The sequence below is a fragment of the Corvus cornix genome, chromosome 3 (assembly GCF_000738735.6).
Source record: "Corvus cornix cornix isolate S_Up_H32 chromosome 3, ASM73873v5, whole genome shotgun sequence".
NCBI classification, from domain to species: domain Eukaryota; kingdom Metazoa; phylum Chordata; class Aves; order Passeriformes; family Corvidae; genus Corvus; species Corvus cornix.
Genome location: NC_047056.1, coordinates 27,538,689 through 27,556,808, shown reverse-complemented (window position 1 = coordinate 27,556,808; position 18,120 = coordinate 27,538,689). Strand labels below are relative to the sequence as shown.

Sequence of the window (18,120 nt, the reverse complement as noted above, 5' to 3'; positions counted from 1 at the left end):
AACTGAAAATTCTTAATCAAATTCTTAAGAGGAAAAAGTAGATTTCTCAGAATACGGCTTTGCAATAAAGCTATCTTTGACTCTACATTTTATTCTAATTTTCAAACAAAAGCAGCTGAATACAAATCTCACCTAGGAAATTAATCATCATATGGAAAACTATATTAGAAAAATGAATGACACACAAGCAAATGTCAAAATTGAAGACTCCAATTAAGCATATGAACAAGTGCGTGATACATCCTTTGATTAGCTAGAATGAACAACTTCAATACCAAACTCTTATTTACTGAATGCAAACCTACTGTTTTTAACAGTAGTGCAAGCCAACAAAATAAGAAACTAACTAAGCAGCACAATCACAAAGAAGTTTAAAACCGCTTATTCAAATTTTGAGGCTTCACTTGGTCAATTTAAAACCATGATTAAAACCAAGCAAATGGTTTTCAAACCAGTCAAGTAGAAGGTCAGGTTTTCTGTTTATCTCTGTATATCACCATTTTCCTTTCAGAACACCGTAAGAAGCTCCAAACTACCACTTCCAGTATTAAAAACCCAAGACAATTATTTGACATGGGGAGAAAGCAGAACAATGTCATTCCAAGCATATGGAACTCATTACCACTGAATTTCTGGAAGATACAACCACAAGAGAAACAGGAACACACCTAAGCTCAGCAATTTGTCCTAAGACCAAACAAACGCAAAATAATCCACAACAAGCTGGGCTGAACCCAGGACACTGGAAGTAGGTTCCAGGCTGTTTATCATTATCAAACTCGGGGAAAAAAACCCACGTGGTAGCTTCAAGGTTTTGCTCTCAGAAATACCACTCACAGCTCTTAGGAGAGCTCTAAAGATCAGTGACTCAATCCAGCAGTGTTTGTCTCAAGATCTTATCTTTGGTTTTTCAAAAGTGTCACACCACAGATCTTGAACATCCTGAAATGACTAAAATGGGTTCAAGAACAAAATATAGGTAGTTCTGAACCACTGCGTTGACACAGTTTCATTTCCTCATAGATAAGACTTTTGGTTGGATATGTTACAATAAAATGCAGACTATGATCAAGGCTTCTTACAGACATGTTACATTATCACCTTATTCTCCTCCACATATTTTCAAAGATCTTAAAAAACCAAGCTCTCACTGCAGCCTTTTGATAAAATAGATGTCTTTTCTAAAGTTAAAAATAAACAGAAACCAGACAAAAAAACCAAAACAATTTAGGAACAGATTTACAAGGGATAAATCTCAACTTAGTCCACAGTCTTCTCTCACAGTCACCAAAGAGGCTGTGTTGTACAACACCATTCACTTCAATTGTGTCACACACCATTTAAAGAGGTGATGAATCACCCCAGAACAGCCAACTTCTGACTCTACAGAGAGTTCAGACTCAAGCTGCACAACTTAAATCCACCCTGAGTTGCCAAATGGCCAATATAGCACAAAAATGACTAAATTACAAAAATTACAGGATGGACTGGGTGAAAACGAAAAGAATAGGCAGTGACATTTCTAAAGCTTTAACTCCCTAGAAATCCATTTAGAAACTAGATACCATGTGCAATCCTATGCCATTGCTGCACAAATTTAGATAGGTAGCTATCTCCAGGCTACCCCACTCCAGGCAGAGGAAGTCCCGTGCCTGGCCTGACAGACAGACGCAGGGAGCCCCTCAGCACAGGGCTGACTCACCTTGCAGCAGCTCTGACACATCCCTGACCACAAGCTAAAGCCCCTCTCAGTTGTCACAAAGACAGGACCCTGCACACGAGCCCCGCCTGAGCCTCCATCACTCGGGCTGGCAACAGCCTGCCTCAGTTGAAACAGCTCTCATTGTGCTCTCAGCAGCACAGCAAACACTGCCACATCAGAGAAGCCTCTTTCTTGGATTTGAGGTATGCTGAAGCCCTGGCTAGAGCTACACTTACTAGAGCTTTGAAAGGGTTAGGCAGTGACCTAACCTACTGCCAGGAAGAATTTCTCCTTGTGAAGAGAGGTCTCTGCAGAGTTTCTGCAGCAAGCAGAACAGAGGGAAATCAATGGGCTCTGACAGCTACACACTTTGTTCTGAAGTCTTTTTTGCTTGCTTGTTTCAAATGGGCAACACCAGGTAACAAATCCACAGTGTGTCCCAATTGAATGAGAAGCAAAGTTTACTTACTCAATACTGGTTTAATGCAACACAGAGCTGCTTGCATCAGAGATTACCAGCAGTAATGTGAACCGAGCAGAGGAAAAGTTTTAAGGAGGGACTGACTTCAATGGAGGATGGGGAGGAAGGAGACAAGTACAAACCAACCACCTATTAACTAACCATAGAGGTTTAAATTAGTCATAATGAAAAAATCAAACTGTTGTCAGAGCTCCACTCACAGCGCCCACGAAACTCATCTCCTCACAATGCAGAGATTTAGAAACAGAACAGGAAGCAGCAGTCAGATGAGAAACTGAAGAATCCTGCTCTCTCTGCCATTTCTCCTGTGACTTGTCAACTGCACAAGTGCTCAGACTGATAAAGAACTTCCACGTTTACTTGTTGATACTTTGTGTGGAAGTTTACTGAGAAGGCAAGCAAGAAATTTTTTCCCTGCTCAACTTCTGTAGTCCAAACACAAGGGTGCAAATCCATACTGCCTCTTACCATAATATGAACCTACTACATGCTATGGACCTCCAGAGAAAGACTCCAGAGATTTAGCTCAACATCCAACCTTCAGTGTTGCGGAGGTTAAAAGGTGCTCTAACGAAGGAAACTTGGTTTTGCTGGATTTCTACAAGCAGCTTCATCTGTGCAACTCCTCCCAGTGCATCCCACATCCTTCTTGTTAATTTTTGTTCATTTCCAACATTAAAAGGATAGGTGTCAACATTAAAAATATAAGCCTTTGATTTGACTTTTCTTTCTTCCATGACCGTTTCTTCCATTTCTTTCCAGCCTAAACCTATGCTGCCATTCAGCATACAGGCATAACTCAGCAGTATTAACTACACAAAACTGAGGCAGTTTCAAGTTCACACTACGAGGTGATACAAAGTTCTGCTGCTTTAACTAATGCTGGGTGAACAGGGAAATTCTATTAAACCAACTGCTTTCTCCCATTTCTGAAAATGTGAACAAGAAATTAATAGGGGAACCTAACTTCTGCCTTGAAGTAGACAGGACTGTGGCTTTTCTGGATATTTGCCTAAATGACCCCTGCAAAAAATTTTACTACCAGCAACATTCAAGAGCATCTTTAAAGAACGTTTCATATTACATAAATGGCCAATAGTTCAACCAAAGGCAGTAATATGGCATGGATCAACATAATTTCTGGAGAGATACCAAATTAAAAAGGGGAATAAGAAAAATCTATAGCATAAAGTATCAATGAATTTTAAATAATTCAACTCCATATTGTTACCTGCCCTGCAGAAGCAGCCTGGACACGTGCTTTAAAATGAAAATTTACATCTACATTGTTATTGCCATAGCTACCTGCACAAAGTGCTAACATAAGAGTGGGAGGTTGAGGGAACATGGCATGAGGGAACAGTGATCCTAGTGAGTGCCCTCTCCAAACTCACCTGGACTCCACTCTGCTGGACTTTTTTCTGCCAGAAACTTTGGCAGAATACTGAGTGACTTACTACACCCTTGATATCTTAGCTAATAAGAAAATAATCATCATGGAGGATGAAGACTGTGGAACTGTAACAGCACAGAGGTTGCTCTGCAATGGCAGAGGCTCCTGCGGTTTACAGGGGCAACACAGTATTTACATTCCATGCTAAACCACACAGGGAAAGAAAGCAAAAAAACTGCCTGATGCTCTGAGGCAAACACCTCCAATATCTTCATGAGTAAGTTAGGTAGTCACCACAACACAAGGGGTCTTATAACAACAGTGCTATTCCATCAGTTTCCACTCACACATTATCACTACACTCACACCTCCCCAAGGGTCATATCCAGTTCCCAAAGAGGACAGTGCATCTCCTTCAGACTCTGGAGTGCACCAAGAGTTGCTCTCAAATACACTGCTGAGAATGCATTGGCAGCTACTCACTCCTCTGCGCCATGCAAGTGTCAGTGTGAGGTACAAGTAAATTAGTCCTGCTTCACAAAAGCTCATTAATGAAGCAGATTCGATCAGTACCACAGGAAACAAAAATAAAAGCAAGCAAAGCAGCACAAACAGGGTTTCAAAATAAGCAGAATGACTCAAATTATTATCAGTAATACTAGCAGCCCAGTCAAACAGTATTTTGGGTTGATTTGGTTTCACTCTTTTACATACCAGTTGAAGGTATCTGATCATCAGAGTTCTCATTCACCTAATTAGCTGGTGGACATGCTGAAAAGAGTAGAAAGCAGTAGATAGGTAGCAGTACTTGAGCAACATTTATAAAGGAACCGAAAGCGAAGGAGAAGATTACTGATCTTTTTCTCCCCCCAAGTCAAAAACTGACAAGGGTCTTCCTTTCCCCCACTGAAAAAGGAAATGCAATTTCACTACCCACAGAGGTAGTTTTAATTAGAATCTCTCAAAGAGTGCAATGTCTGTAGAGTTACAAGGGGGAGGAGAGATTCCTGTTTGTACATAAGGTCTGATACTGTGTGACATGCATTGCAAAAATATACTACCTGCTTTGAAAGCACATATTCTGTTAGTCCAAAGTTTAAAACTTGGAGACGTTGTCCTTGTTTAATTCACAGAAATCACTGAAATGTACAAGTAGATGAACTCTTTCTCAGAGAAAGCATAGGCCCCAATTCAGCTGAGGGCTTGATTTAGATTTTCCCAAAATGGACACACAAGCTCAAGCATGTAGCTGACTTACAGCCAAGAGTTACCACAAGATTTCCAATTTCAAGCTTTTCTTTACAAGCCAGCCAAGTTTAAAAACCATGGACTAAGACTCCATAATGCCTTTACGTTTAAAACTACACAGACCATAACCAGTAGGATTTTCTACAGCACACATCTTTACCCTAATCCTGCTCTAACCAAATCACTTGGAGAATTAGCTTCAACCTAAAACCAGTATATTTCAAATACACATCCATGGTCCTTTACCTTTAATCACAAAGGCTTCAGTTATCAAACGCAGCATGTACAGAGGTTCATCTTTGGCTGAGACGTCATCAAGTCCTGCTTTTGCATACATGCTGATGGCATCTCTGTAGCATCCCTCCACATAATGAAGCTTTCCTAGGATCAGCATAGCTTCTGTCATATACTTCGGCTGAAATGGAGCAGGGAGAGAGAAAGTGTTTACAGAAAGAATGAAGTACTCCATGGCAAATCAGGCAGGTACAGAATGCCTTCCTGTCACAACTGCAAGGGCTAAGCTCATGAGAGCAGTAGGCAGCGAAGGTCAGGCAACCACTTTGGAGCTCAGTTTTGAAATACACAGTTTCTAAGCCAGCTCTTTGGTCTCAGCTGACCTACTCTATCAATTCTCCAGCCACACAGAGCACATAAAAGGTTGGCATTGTCAGAATTACCTACACACACACACACACACACTAAGAAAAACCCCTGCTTTTAAACTAGGCAGTAAACATCACTTTTTAGACAAGTGCTTCCCTGTCCTCTGTATATTTAATTAGAGAAAGCTCCCAAATTTTCTTCAGTTGTCAAAGAATTTTTACACAACAGTGAAAAAACAGAAGGCACACCTAAGATTTGTTTCGTTTAAGGACTGAAAACGTGTAACAGAAAGCTCTGTAAAACACATCTGTTCAGACCCTTTGGAAAGCGTGAAAAGGTTCCCAAGCCTTCATACCCATTTTTTTAATACATACAACCAACACTACATGAGTAGCTAAGTCACCACTAGCAAAGAAACAGTAATGGCAATTCTTGCAGCCAAACTAAACACAAAGAACTGGAAGAATTCAGTAGTTCTGACTGTTAATGGGGCTAAACTATAAAGGAAGAGGGTTGGACAGACTCCTCTTCCTTACTCCCTCTATTTTATTTTCTAAATAGGCTGACCTTGCTCATTGGAAACTAACACGGTAAAAGTACAATATACATTTCCAACCTAACTAAACTAGCCTGGCAATTTCAGGACCACAAGTAATACAAGTCTAGAACAGACTGTTGTAATTCATTTATATCTAAACCCAGTTATGCAAATGTGTGTCAAAGGACACCAACGCAGCAGCAGCAACTATCAAAGCAGAGTATTAAAACACTCTTGAAGCTCTGCAACTGAGTTGACAAGCAGCTACCAGCCACACAGCCAGACCACAAAACAAAATAAAAGCATTACTTCTCTGACAGACACTGAAAGCAGAGCGAGGCTGTAGTCCTGGACTCACAACACAACCCTAAGTTCCTGACAGCAGCTTGTGGCACATTTTTCTCCAATCAGGAGCTGACCAGTTGTGCACAATTCCCTCAGATCAGGAACAGCAGGAGGTCACTCAGCTGTGCAGGCCTGACAGCACCCTTATGCGGCCACGCCTCACCACCCAAGAGAAATTCTAAATATTTATCCTGCTTCTTTCCAGTTAAAGAAAAAATAAACAGGATATGTCTCTGTAGCACATAATTTCTTTGCATATGAAAAAGCAAGTCTCACAAAGTAAGATTCTGCCAAGGGGAATTACCATCCCTTAGTATCACCTACAATACAGCACTGTACATCCATGGACATCAACAGCAACACCCACACCCTGTATCAGACTAATAATCATATAAGAGAAGCATCCAGTTGGCAGGAATTACGATGATAGAACCCACTTACTCTTAGTTTCCCTCTGCTTAAGATATTGGTCAGATACTGTTTAGCTTCACCCAGTTTGGGCTCACTCTTCTCTGACAGTGGAATGGAGTCCTTCAGTTTGGCAAAGTTTTCCTTCAAACATTCTTCCAGCAGAGCCTCTGCAAGCAGCATACTCCCATGGTCCTCTGAAAGCACATACCAACCAACAAAAACATTGCTTACTGCCATACTGATGACACACAGAATTCCAAAAACAAAACAACACACCTTTGAGAAACAACAAACTCAAATGATGGGATAAGGAAGAACTAATATACAAAAAAAAAGGTTCCACTAACTTCTATCTAGTGGAAATAGTATGTTTTGTATGGAAAAAATGAAATAAGTTTCTTGTAACTTGAAGATTTTCCCTTAATCCTTTAATTTTTGGCAGCACCATTCCTTCTTACATTGCCACGAATATAACAGTTAAGAATTTTCATCACAAAACTCACTTTCAAAAGTATAAGATCAAATTTTGCAAACATTTCAGTGGATGCTTTTTATTTACAAAGGTACAAGCATGAAATGAGTGCTTTAGACTATAGAGAAGTGATAGTAGTAACTCATCAGAAACTTGTACAATTTTCCTGAAAGTACACAGAAAATAAATTTAAAAGATTAATTAGACTCATTCTACACATCCATTAACACACAAGGATTGATCCTCTGCCATAACTAATATGCCACATAAAACTCTTTCTACATTAAAATGCATGCCTGTTCACAGTTCCACAGAAGACAAACAGAGGTAGCAGCACCGGATACAGCATGAAGCATCATCCAATGTGGCAATCAAGTGCTGAAAAAAAAAAGTTTCATCTGCCAGAGCACTTGGAGTTCTTACACAATGGCCCAGTTCTGCAGTTGCTTCATTCGTAACAACAGTACCTCCATCAGCAGACTAGTGAGTCAAGCAGGGTAAGGAAATCTTTGAACATCAAAGAGCCAAGCCCTATATTTCATACATATTCCACGTTTCAAAGTCCAAAATTCGAGAATAAGTGGAACACAATAGTGTACCTATTTCTGTATTTTCAGTCCAGGGGACATCTTATGACCAGTTTTTACCTATACACTACATGTAGCATTAATAATCAACTGTGTGGTGGTTTAGACTTTCTTGCTGCTGTGGCCTAAGTGTTCAGCTGCATATCAAATTATAACCATAGCTCTTCCTGCTCGTTTGCAGGTCTGCAACTTGCATAACCAAAGTACAGGTACATAAAATGGAAAGCGTAAGTGTTCCACTGTACTCCCCCCCAAACCTGCATGCAATCATTTCTACACACTGAAGAGCTTTCAGGCAATCATTAATCTCTTAACCAAACTTAAGGAATTAGGTAAGACCATACACAATCAAGAAATAAATATACACAACCTCAAAAAGCAAATACTACTGTTAAATCCCATCCAGACACACAATCATTTCTAGAAGCACAAAACCTGCTGAAAGAAGCTCTGCAGCAATAACAAAGCATTACTCTTTCATAACTAGCAAGTTATGATGACATAGCAGTAAATTAACAAATCACGTTTTTACAGCAGTCATACTGCTGTTATACCTCTTAATTACAAGGGAAGAAACTACTGTGAACTCTTCAACTACTAATGCCCCCAAAGTGCATGGTGATCTCTGCACCTGGGAAAATGCAGCTGAAACCTGACTAAAGTTCAAAGGTTGGCTGTGTGGTTCTCAGCACAGGGTTCGATCTGCATCATGTACACCCTTGGAAAGCCTCAAAAATAGACATGTACTAAACTATCTACATCTCCCCCATCACGGTTCCCACTGTGAAGTTTAAGGCACCTCAGAAAGCTTCAACTCTAGGGCCACATTCTGGACACACTCCTCTAAAGAAGCAGGTTTATTCCTAGAAGTAGCTCTTCTAACTTTCAGAAGCCCTTTGCACCACTACCGTGGGTAGGATCAGGTCCTGTTCACAACTTACTTGCTGATCTCACAGTGAGTAAGGCTGCCTCACTTTTTGCAAGAGATTTCATTAAAAAAAAAAAAAAAGCAAAGCAGCGTGTTGTAACAGGAAAAAAAATACTAATACATTTGCTATTTATGAAACCTGTTTTACATGTGAAAGGCTTTAAGTAAAGCAGTGCCCCTCAGAAATGGAGAGGAGTAACACAAGGACACCACCCACCCAAGAACAGCGCTGGGCAGGGGGCAAGAGCGAACTAGCACAACACGTATAGAGAAGCTGAGGAGACACATTTCCAAAGGGAGTTGTTAGGGCTGGCTGCACCCCGGGCGGGCTCGGAGCGGGGCAGCCGCCACCTGCGCCCCCCTGCTGACCGCGGCGGGGGCGGCATCCCGAGCGCTCGGCAGCGCTGACACGACGAGGAAACGCAGCGTGATCTTGCTGCACGCCGCTTCCTGAGCTCCCGCCGCCTCTCCCAGCCATCCCTCCTTCCCTCCCGCTGCGGGGCCGGCGCGCAGGCACGGGACGGCAGACGACGCCCCGCAAGCCGGCGCTGCCCAGCCCGCTCCCCCAAGCTCGGGAGCCGGGGCAACCACAGCTCCCGCCCACGCCAGCCCCCCGACGCGGGGCTACCGAGCCTGGGCGGCGGCAGGGAGCGAACAGCCGTCCCTACCGCCGCCCCGCGCCCGGGCGGGTCGGTACCGGCGGCCGCCCCGCCCGCCCCCCGCCGCCGCCGCTTACCGGCGTCCTGCGCGCCCCTCGCCGCCTTCGCCTTGCGCGGGGGCCGCAGCTGCTGTGCGAGGTGGCGGAGCCGCCCCCATTGCCCCTCCGCCCGGCACCGCTCGATCTCCGCCTCCAGCTTCACGTGCGAGTGCGAGCCCTTGGCCGCCATCTTAGCGCCGGGACGGACCCGCCCCGCCCCGGCCCGCGGGGAGTCCCCGGCGGCAGCGCCCGGGAGGCGCCGGCGGGCCCGCGGATCCGCCAGGTGCCGAGGGGCGGGGGCGGATGGGACGCCCTGCCCGAGGGCTGCGACGTGGGACGGCGAATCAGCCATGGCCGCCACTCCCTGACGCCTCGCGCCTGACGCCCTGGCACGGAGCCGCGTCCCGAACCGGCGGCCGCTTGTCGCGGTACCGCGGGTGTGGTACCTCGCTCCCTGCCTGCGTGAGCGGGCCGGTGCCCTCGGAAGTCACCTGAAACCCCGGGCTCTCCGCTGGTTGATCACCACCGCCACTGCCCCCCTCCAGCAGCAACTTCGGCACGAAACACCCGGGCGGTGTGTCAGGAACGAGCCAAAAGCCCCCCCTGGCTCCCCGAGGCCGAGGTTTGCTCGGGGGTTATGATCTGCGAGAGGTCAGAGCGGTGCCTGTGTAGGCGTCGAGTATGGAAACAGCGAGACCTGTGTGTGGCGTGTAGTGCGAGGGGAAGTACAGAACGCACACACCTTATTAACTGCAGTGGGCACCGGGGAGGGGGCACAGCAGTTCCCACTCGAGCAGCAGGGCAGGAAACACGGCAGTCCTTTGTGGATGGGGCTAGAGGGAAGCATCTGGAGTAGGGGTGGCCGGGGACTGCCCTAGGAGCAGGACACACGCTGGCCCTCACTGCCACCAGCTCCGCCATTGCCTTCCTTCTCGGTTCTGCCCACGGCATTGGAGGGCATCCCTCCAATGCATCCTCTGGGAGGGAGTTCTCTGGATCAAAGGCCGGGGTTGTCGAGACCCCACAGCACCCAGAATGGGTTAGGTTGCAAGGGACATCTGATCCAAGCTCCCCTGCTCAAGCAGGGTCACCCTAGAGAACATGGCACAGGATTGCATCCAGGCAGTTCTTCAATATCTTCATTGATGGAGAGTCCACAACCTCTCTGGACAATGTTCCATGCTCAGTCACCTGAACAGGCTGTTTCTTGTTCAGATGGAGCTTTCTGTACATCAGTTTCTGCCTATTTCCTCTTGTCCTTTTGCTGAGCACCACTTGAGCAGAACCTGGCTCCATCCTCTTGGCACCCCCCCCCTTTGTATACACTGTGTAAGTACATATATATGTGTATATATATATATGCACACACTTGCATACGTTGATAAGGTGCCCTCTCAGTTTTCTCTTTTTGAGATTGACCAAGCCCAGCTCCCTCAGCCTTTCCTGGTAAGAGAGATATTCCAGTCCCTTAACCATCTTTGTTACTCTCCACTGGACGTGCTCCAGCAGCTCCATGTCTCTCTTGTACTGGGGAGCCCAGAACTGGACACAGCGCTCCAGGTGTGCCTGACCAGGGCTGAACAGAGGGGCTGGCAGTGCTCATCCCAGTGCACCTCAGGACACCGCCGGCCTCCCTGGCCACAGGACACGCTGCTGGCTCACGGACACCTTGTCGCCCAGCGGCACCCGCAGCCCCGCGGTGGGCGGAGCGCTGCCGCACCTGCGCCGCCGCGAGGGCTCCACGTGGAGCTCCGGGAGCGGTGACACCGCCCGCGGGGCGGGGCGGGGCGGGGCGGAGCGGCGCGGCCAATGGGCGGCGGAGCGGGCGGGGCAGCGCCGGGTCAGGGGTGATCCCGGGATGGTGTCCCGGGAATGGTGTCCAGCCCGCGCCCAGCCCGGAGCCCGCGGCACGGCGGAGACCCGCCCGAGGGGTGCGTAGTCTGGCGGCAGCGGGGCCTCTCCACCCGCCCCGACAGCCGGTGCTGGAGCGGGGGCGCTGGGGCCTGGGCGGGGGCGGCGGGCCCAGCTCCATCCTGCTGCGGTGGCGCTTTTCTCGGGGATCCAGCCGGGCGGGGAGCCGGGGGTGGGAGACCGGCTGGCGGCGGTGGAACCGGGGGTCGCTCCAGCTGGGGCCGGGAGAAGATCAGGAGCGGAAGCCACCAGCCCGCGCCTTGGCTGCTCTCGGCAGCGCGCTCGGCCCCTCTGAAGCTCTGTACGCTGTCACCTGCCCGTGAAGTGCGCACATGCATGGCTGCATGGCGTCTTCCAAGGCGTCTGCCCCTTAGGGAATTCACTCGTAATAGAGCTACTAATTAGATGGAGCCGCTTCGATACCGTAAGCGACCTTTGCTCCCATAGCTGTGGGCAGGTCTGCGTGAGGCAGGCATGGTAGCTTGGTTGTCTGGAAGGTATATGAAAACCCAAGCATGGCTAAGGTGTGCGCATCTCCTATGAGGAAAAAAAAAAAAAAGACATGATCTGAAAATTACTGCATAATCCCGTAAAATAGGGACCCTCATAAAAACTCTTAGTTGGAGCTCTCTGGCTCTCTGCCTGCAAAGTTTTCAGTGCAGCAGGTTCTTCTATTCCGAGACTTAATGAGGTTGTTTCTAAGCAGTCTCTAAATCTGCCAAAAGTAAATTGCATTTTTCATATGTTGTTTTTGGGGGGGGATGTTTTCCTTTTTGTAGATCACAATGGCCCAAAGGATGTTTAGAACACGTTTGCTATTCTGCTTTCTGGCTGCGTTCTTCATCTCTGCCCTAGCTGAGGAACACGTAGGAGAGAGTCAACATCCAAATATTCGCCTTGATAAGAATTTGGTACAAGATAAAGAGTATGTGTTCCATGTTCTAAAAGCGTAAACCTTACTTCTTAATGATTTCTTATCTCTAAAGTGTTATGCGAGTTGGACTTAAGCCTAGGGCACCCTGTTTTCTCAGAATGTTGTATAACTAGCTAAAGCCAGATATGATACATGCTTGCTTGATAAATTTGTAGAGATATAAGACCTGGAAAGGTCTCTCTGGAGCCTTCAGCCCTACTTATGCTATAAAAAATTTTTTACAGAAATCTTGCTTACCCATATCAGCATACTTTAGACAAAATCATATTCCTAACAGGTAGAGTTCATTTTCTCATTTGCTTCTTCATAAATGCAGAACAGTTCTAGCAGAAAATAAAACTCCCTGGAACACTTCATGGTTGACTGGGAAAGATGTTCCTGCAGTTCCTGTGCTTTGGAAGACAGCCAAAAAGAGATTTTGGGCTCTGCTTCAGTTGTTTTGATAGCCTGCTAAGTAGGCCAGAAGAAATAGAAATAGCTGTCTAAGGTATTAGAGGCCTCTACAGCCCCTGTAACAAGCAACCTTTGTGCCCCCTTTATCTTAGTATCAAACTGTAGTTTTTAGTTGTCCAGGGTACTTTTAGATGTACAATATTTGATCAAAGACTAAATTTGCTGTAAACAGAACATTAAATATTAACTGATGGAAATGTTGTGGGTTTTGTTTTTCATAGACACATCATGGAACACTTGGAAGGTGTTATCGAGAAACCAGAATCTGAGATGTCTCCACAAGAGTTGCAGCTCCATTACTTCAAAATGCATGATTATGATGGCAATAATTTGCTAGATGGGTTAGAGCTTGCTACTGCTATCTCACATGTCCACAAAGAGGTAGGTGTAGTTTTGTAAGGGGATATGTGTTTGGAAACAGTTCTGACTCTAAAAGCAGCAGAACAGTTGCAACACATCTTCAGCGCAGTTACAGTTTTGCCTGAAAATGAGACTTCTTCTCCTGATAGTTCTGGTTGAATTTGTAAAAGTACATTATCACAGCTTTTCATGTCACATTGCAGTTTTTAGGAAGTTTCCATTTTAGTTTAAAGTCTAGAATGAGGAAGGGCTCCAGAGTCAAAATTATTTTACAGAAGGGTTACTTTGGTAGGTAGGGATGGAGAGAAAGGGAAATCATCCAAAATGGGGCATGAGGGTAGACATATCCTGTGATACGACACTGTTTTAGACTTCAGACTGTTACTGCTGTGTATACACAAACTATGAAAAACCTCTTGCACAAAATTTGTATTAGAAGAACCCGTTATGGTTTGCCTCTTCCTAAACTCAAATTCTCTTTCCAGTCATTAGGAACACACTAGAAACACACTATCTCATATTAATGTTCTGAAAGTTAAAACTCAGAATAGCAGAACTTCCTGCTAATAACGTGTGGCAAAAATTACTGAGAGGAGAACAGAGTGATGACTGGTTGTTTCTTGTGCAAAGGCACCTCTCTGTGTTCCTATAAGGGGTGTTACTAAGAATTTTACTGACTTTGAGCTACAGTGCTGAATTTTTTCACTTCTCTTTTACTGTAAGATGTTTCTGTACTGTATAGAAACTACAGTGGCTGTGCTACATCAAGATCCTAATTAAGCATACATCTATTAGATGATTGTCCATCATTATACATTGTCCTATTCAGCTTTTGGAACTTCTGGCGAAGAGTATTGACTGCAGTATGCTTGTTCTGAAGTCCAGAGAACTTTGACTTCAAAGCTTCCATCTGATGAAATTTGCTTATATTGTTACAAATGATTACATAAACCTTAGTGCTAAATTAGGCACCAAACATGAACACCTTAAAAATTAGATGTCAGTAATCTGTCATATGTGCCACTAGATGGGAGAGACTGCTGAACTGTTCAATGGGGTTTTGTTTCTGTAGGAAGGTGGTGAGCATACCCAAGCAATGAAGGAAGAAGAGCTGATTAGTCTAATAGATGATGTCTTACGAGATGATGACAAGAACAACGATGGATACATTGACTATGCAGAATTCGCAAAATCACTGGAATAAGGGTTTGTTTCTCCTTCTAACCACGTGAAAATGTGAACCAGTATAATGTGATTCATTACTGTCTCATGTCAACCTCTGTGCTGTGAGAAGGAGAGGTGTACCAGTTCCAGCTGAATTTATTTGAAAGTTCTATGTGTTAAGAGGCTGGCTAACTTGGAGTGAGAGCCATGTTTGACTAAATGTAACTACACATTTGAATGATGCACATGGGAGTGTCAACAGTACTCACACAGGGTACAGCTGACAAACTCATAAGTAGCTCCGTATGAATACTAAATAGAATCATTAGCATCTAAATTTCTGGGTTTCAATCATTAGGTTTTATAGTTCTTATTTGCTTACATCTTCTATTTAAAATTATACCTAGAAAGCAAGAAATGATTACTGCATATAGTTGTATTCCAAGGATAAATGTCTTCACCTTCTCTCTAATTTACAGGGAAATCTGCAGATAAGTGCAGGAGCTTGAAACAGCAGTTGTAGGGGGAAAGCATTTGAATGTGGGTTACATTTCAGTTCCACATGACACCATATGGACTTAAACAGTCTTTGAATAAATTGAGTATTGTTAAATATGTGTCCTTCCTAGCATACCTTACATATAAATATATATACATGTTTTTCAATTTTTTGTCCTCTACAAATTTACTTTTTATATCTTAATTTACTGATTTCTTTTTCATCTACCTTCCATGTTTTCTTAAGAAAATGAAAGTATTTTTATTACATTTATATGTTGTGTTAATGCTGTATAGCATTTGCTAGAGTAGCTTCTGCTATCTCATTTTGAATCATAGAATGGCCTTGGTTGGAAGAGACCTTACAGATTATTCAGTTCCAAGACCCCTGCCATAGTCAGGGATACTTTCCACTGGACCAGGTTGTTCAGGTGCTCCTTGTCCAGGGCTAGGTCATCTACAGCTTCTCTGGGCAACCTGTTCCAGTGCCTGTCCACCCACCCAGTAAAGAATTTCTTCCTAACATCTCATCTAAACCTAGCCTCTATCACTACATACTCTTGTAAAGAGTCCCTCTCCATCTTTCTTGTAGGCTCCCTTCAGGTACTGGAAGGCTGCAATTAGGTCACCCCAAAACTTCTCTTTTCCAGGCTGAACAATCCCACTTCTCTCAGCCTTTCCTTGTAGGAGAGGTGCTCCACACCTCTGATCATCTTGGTGGCCTCCTCTGGACTCTAACAGGTCCCTGTCTCTCCTATGCTGGGACCCCAGAGCTGGATGCAGTGTTCCAGGTGGGGTCTCAGCAGAGCAGAGCAGAGGGACAGAATCCCCTCCCTGGCCCTGCTGCCCACACTGCTTTGGATGCAGCCCAGGACACGTTTGGCTTTCTGGGCTGTGAGTGCTCATGGCTGGGGCTTGTCCAGCCTCTCACCCACCAGCACCCCCAAGTCCTTCTCAGCAGGGCTGCTCTGATCTGTTCATCCCCCCGCCCGTGTTGATACCTGGGTTGCTCCACGCAGGTGCAGCACCTTGCACTTGATTTTGTTAAACCTCATGAGATTCTCATGGGCCCACCTCTAGAGCTTGTCCAGGACCTGGATGGCATCCCATCCTTCAGGAGTGTTTTGAAGGTTACATTAACAGTAAACCAGTTTAATATTAAAGCTTTTGTTCAATTTGGGTTTTACAGTATTAGCCAGCAGCAGTGAGCAAGTAATGCTGCCTTGTTAAGGTTTAAGTTCATATTCCTTGACACTTAAATTATGGTATTACTTTCACGAAGTATTTCATAACTTAACAGTTTCAAGCTACTTGAGTGTTTGCAAATCATCATGGCTCTAGGAATGTTTTCACTCTCTTGACTCAATATTTGATAAATCAAGCCGTTTAAGGGTATTAGAGCAGTGATGTATTGCTGTGTTATTGATGTTTGGTGACTGAAACATAACTGAAATCTTAAATTGCATTCAATGATTATTCATTAATAAAGAATCTAAATGTTAGCCTATTTCTGTAAATGTATAAAGAGCTATTTTCTATACAAAATTATTCTTATACAAGAGAAACACATTTGTAAAAGATATTATTTCCTCTGTTTAAATGTTTGTGCAATGAAGCCTGAGTGTTGGATTTTTTTTCCTTGTACTAATTATTTATTTTGAAATCTTTGTGGCCAGGTTTGTGCTGGTTGTACAAGCAATAAAATTAAGTTGGGGTTTGTGCATGCTGATAGGATACACAAGGCTGGAAGTCCTAGTAAGAAATGTACCTCATTTGCTGATGTGTTTTTAAGCCCATCTCTCTTACTCACAGTCATCTTATAAGAAAATTCTTTTAGTTAAACCTACTTTTTTTTTTTTTAATCTTTTCTGAGGCTGAATGATCTGGAGTGAATGTTGAATCAGAAAAAAGTGTAGGATATGCTAGTGGCTAAGAGGGCAGAAGAGGTTAAGCTGCTCAGCTTTGAGCACTTAAAGCAGGTTGCCTGTAGCCCTGTCAAGTCTTATATGCTTATTGCTCTTGTGGTTTAACCCCAGCTGGCAGCAAGGGACCACAGAGCTGCTCGCTCCCCCTGGTCAGATGGCAGAGAGAATCAGAAGGGTAAAAGTGAGAAAACTTGGGGGTTGAAATGAAGACAGTTTAATAGCTAAAGCAAAAGCCCTGAGTGCAAACAAAGCAAAATAGGGAATTCCTTCACCCGTTGCCATGGGCAGGTGAGTGTCAGGAGAGCAAGGCTCCATAACACGTAACAACGGCTTGGGACGACAAATGCCATCACTCCGAATATACCCCCTCTCTTCCTTCATCCCCCTTAGCTTTATACGCTCAGGAATATCCCTTTGGTCACTTGGTGTCAGCTATCCCGGTTCTGTCCTCTCTCAGCTCCTTGTGGCACCTCTCACTGGTGTGGTGGGATGAGAGAGTAGAAAAAACCTGGCCTCTCTGTAACCTCTGCTCAGCAATAACGAAAAATCCCTGTGTTACCAACTCTATTTTCAGCACAAATCCAAAACACAGCACCATACTAGCCACCATGAAGAAAATGAACTCTTTGCCAGCCAAAATTAGCACAATACTTAAGGCTCTGAGTTTTAGGTTTATTTGAGATGAAAGGGCATCGCCAAGGAACTGACTCTTATGCATGGTTTTCTCGTCATGTGCAACCTCCTGTAAGTCCATTTATATACATCTGTTGTATTTATATGCATATTTATTAACTGCTATTTATGTGGCAAAAGACATGCACTATGGAAGCTTCATATTGCAAATCATGATAAATGCTGGTAATGTGAACATTATTTGCCAGCTATTTTAAACTTGTTTTAAGGGTTCAGAAGTATAAATAGATAAGTTGTTTACTGAAAAGGGAAAACAAAATTGGCACCTTTGATATGCATGAAGAACAAAATAAAGTTTCTGCTTTCCTAGAAAGAACAGTTCAAGAAGAGTTATCCAAGCTGAAACCTGCATCGTCTTTACTCATCCTCCTAAAACAAATACACATACGTCATTAAGTACAATTAAAGGTAAGTGTTTTAAGAGCTGTCTGGGGAGCTTTCTCAGTTATTAAGTAGGAAAGTGCAAAATTGCTGAGAGTGATGGTGAATCAGACTTCTTTTTTTTCAAATAGAACTAATTCATGTGCTAGTTGTAGCTCAGATGATACCCCTAAATGCACTGGTACAGGCCATATATAAATACAATATTTTTTGTTTCATATATAGAAAATAGGGTCTTTACAACAGTAGTACTTATCATCTATAAAGCAGTTTTAGCTTCCATAGAACAGTACAATCTCCCATTTCACAGATAAATAACAAAGCTGATCTTCACTGTTTTAGTGAAGATCAATCACATCCCTGGCAGAAACAGAAGACAAGGAGAATGCTGTTGTA

General features: G+C 44.2%; 2 protein-coding genes across 6 annotated transcripts in view; one reads left to right on the top strand and one right to left on the bottom strand.

The window, feature by feature from the left end:
- The window catches only part of TTC7A (tetratricopeptide repeat domain 7A), a 172,116-nt gene extending 162,485 nt beyond the window's left edge, over positions 1-9,631 (bottom strand). For 3 of the 5 annotated variants that reach the window (XM_039568241.1, XM_039568242.1, XM_039568243.1), the window contains exons 1-3: positions 9,445-9,631; positions 6,752-6,915; positions 5,071-5,239 (exon numbers count right to left, since the gene is read on the bottom strand). In XM_039568241.1, coding sequence (XP_039424175.1) covers positions 5,071-5,239; positions 6,752-6,915; positions 9,445-9,595 — 484 coding nt within the window. In that variant the 5' untranslated portion in view covers positions 9,596-9,631. Of the gene's footprint in view, positions 1-4,290; positions 4,348-5,070; positions 5,240-6,751; positions 6,916-9,444 lie in introns of those variants that run through there. The other 2 variants (XM_039568244.1, XM_019282352.3) reach the window with 2 other exon arrangements.
- A 1,587-nt stretch (positions 9,632-11,218) lies between these two features.
- MCFD2 (multiple coagulation factor deficiency 2, ER cargo receptor complex subunit) lies at positions 11,219-16,459 on the top strand. The gene is made up of 4 exons (XM_039568245.1): positions 11,219-11,335; positions 12,096-12,241; positions 12,925-13,084; positions 14,136-16,459. Exons 1-4 carry the CDS (start codon positions 11,264-11,266, stop codon positions 14,265-14,267), a joined length of 510 nt encoding a protein of 169 aa, XP_039424179.1. The 5' UTR covers positions 11,219-11,263; the 3' UTR covers positions 14,268-16,459.
- Positions 16,460-18,120: the final 1,661 nt, after the last annotated feature.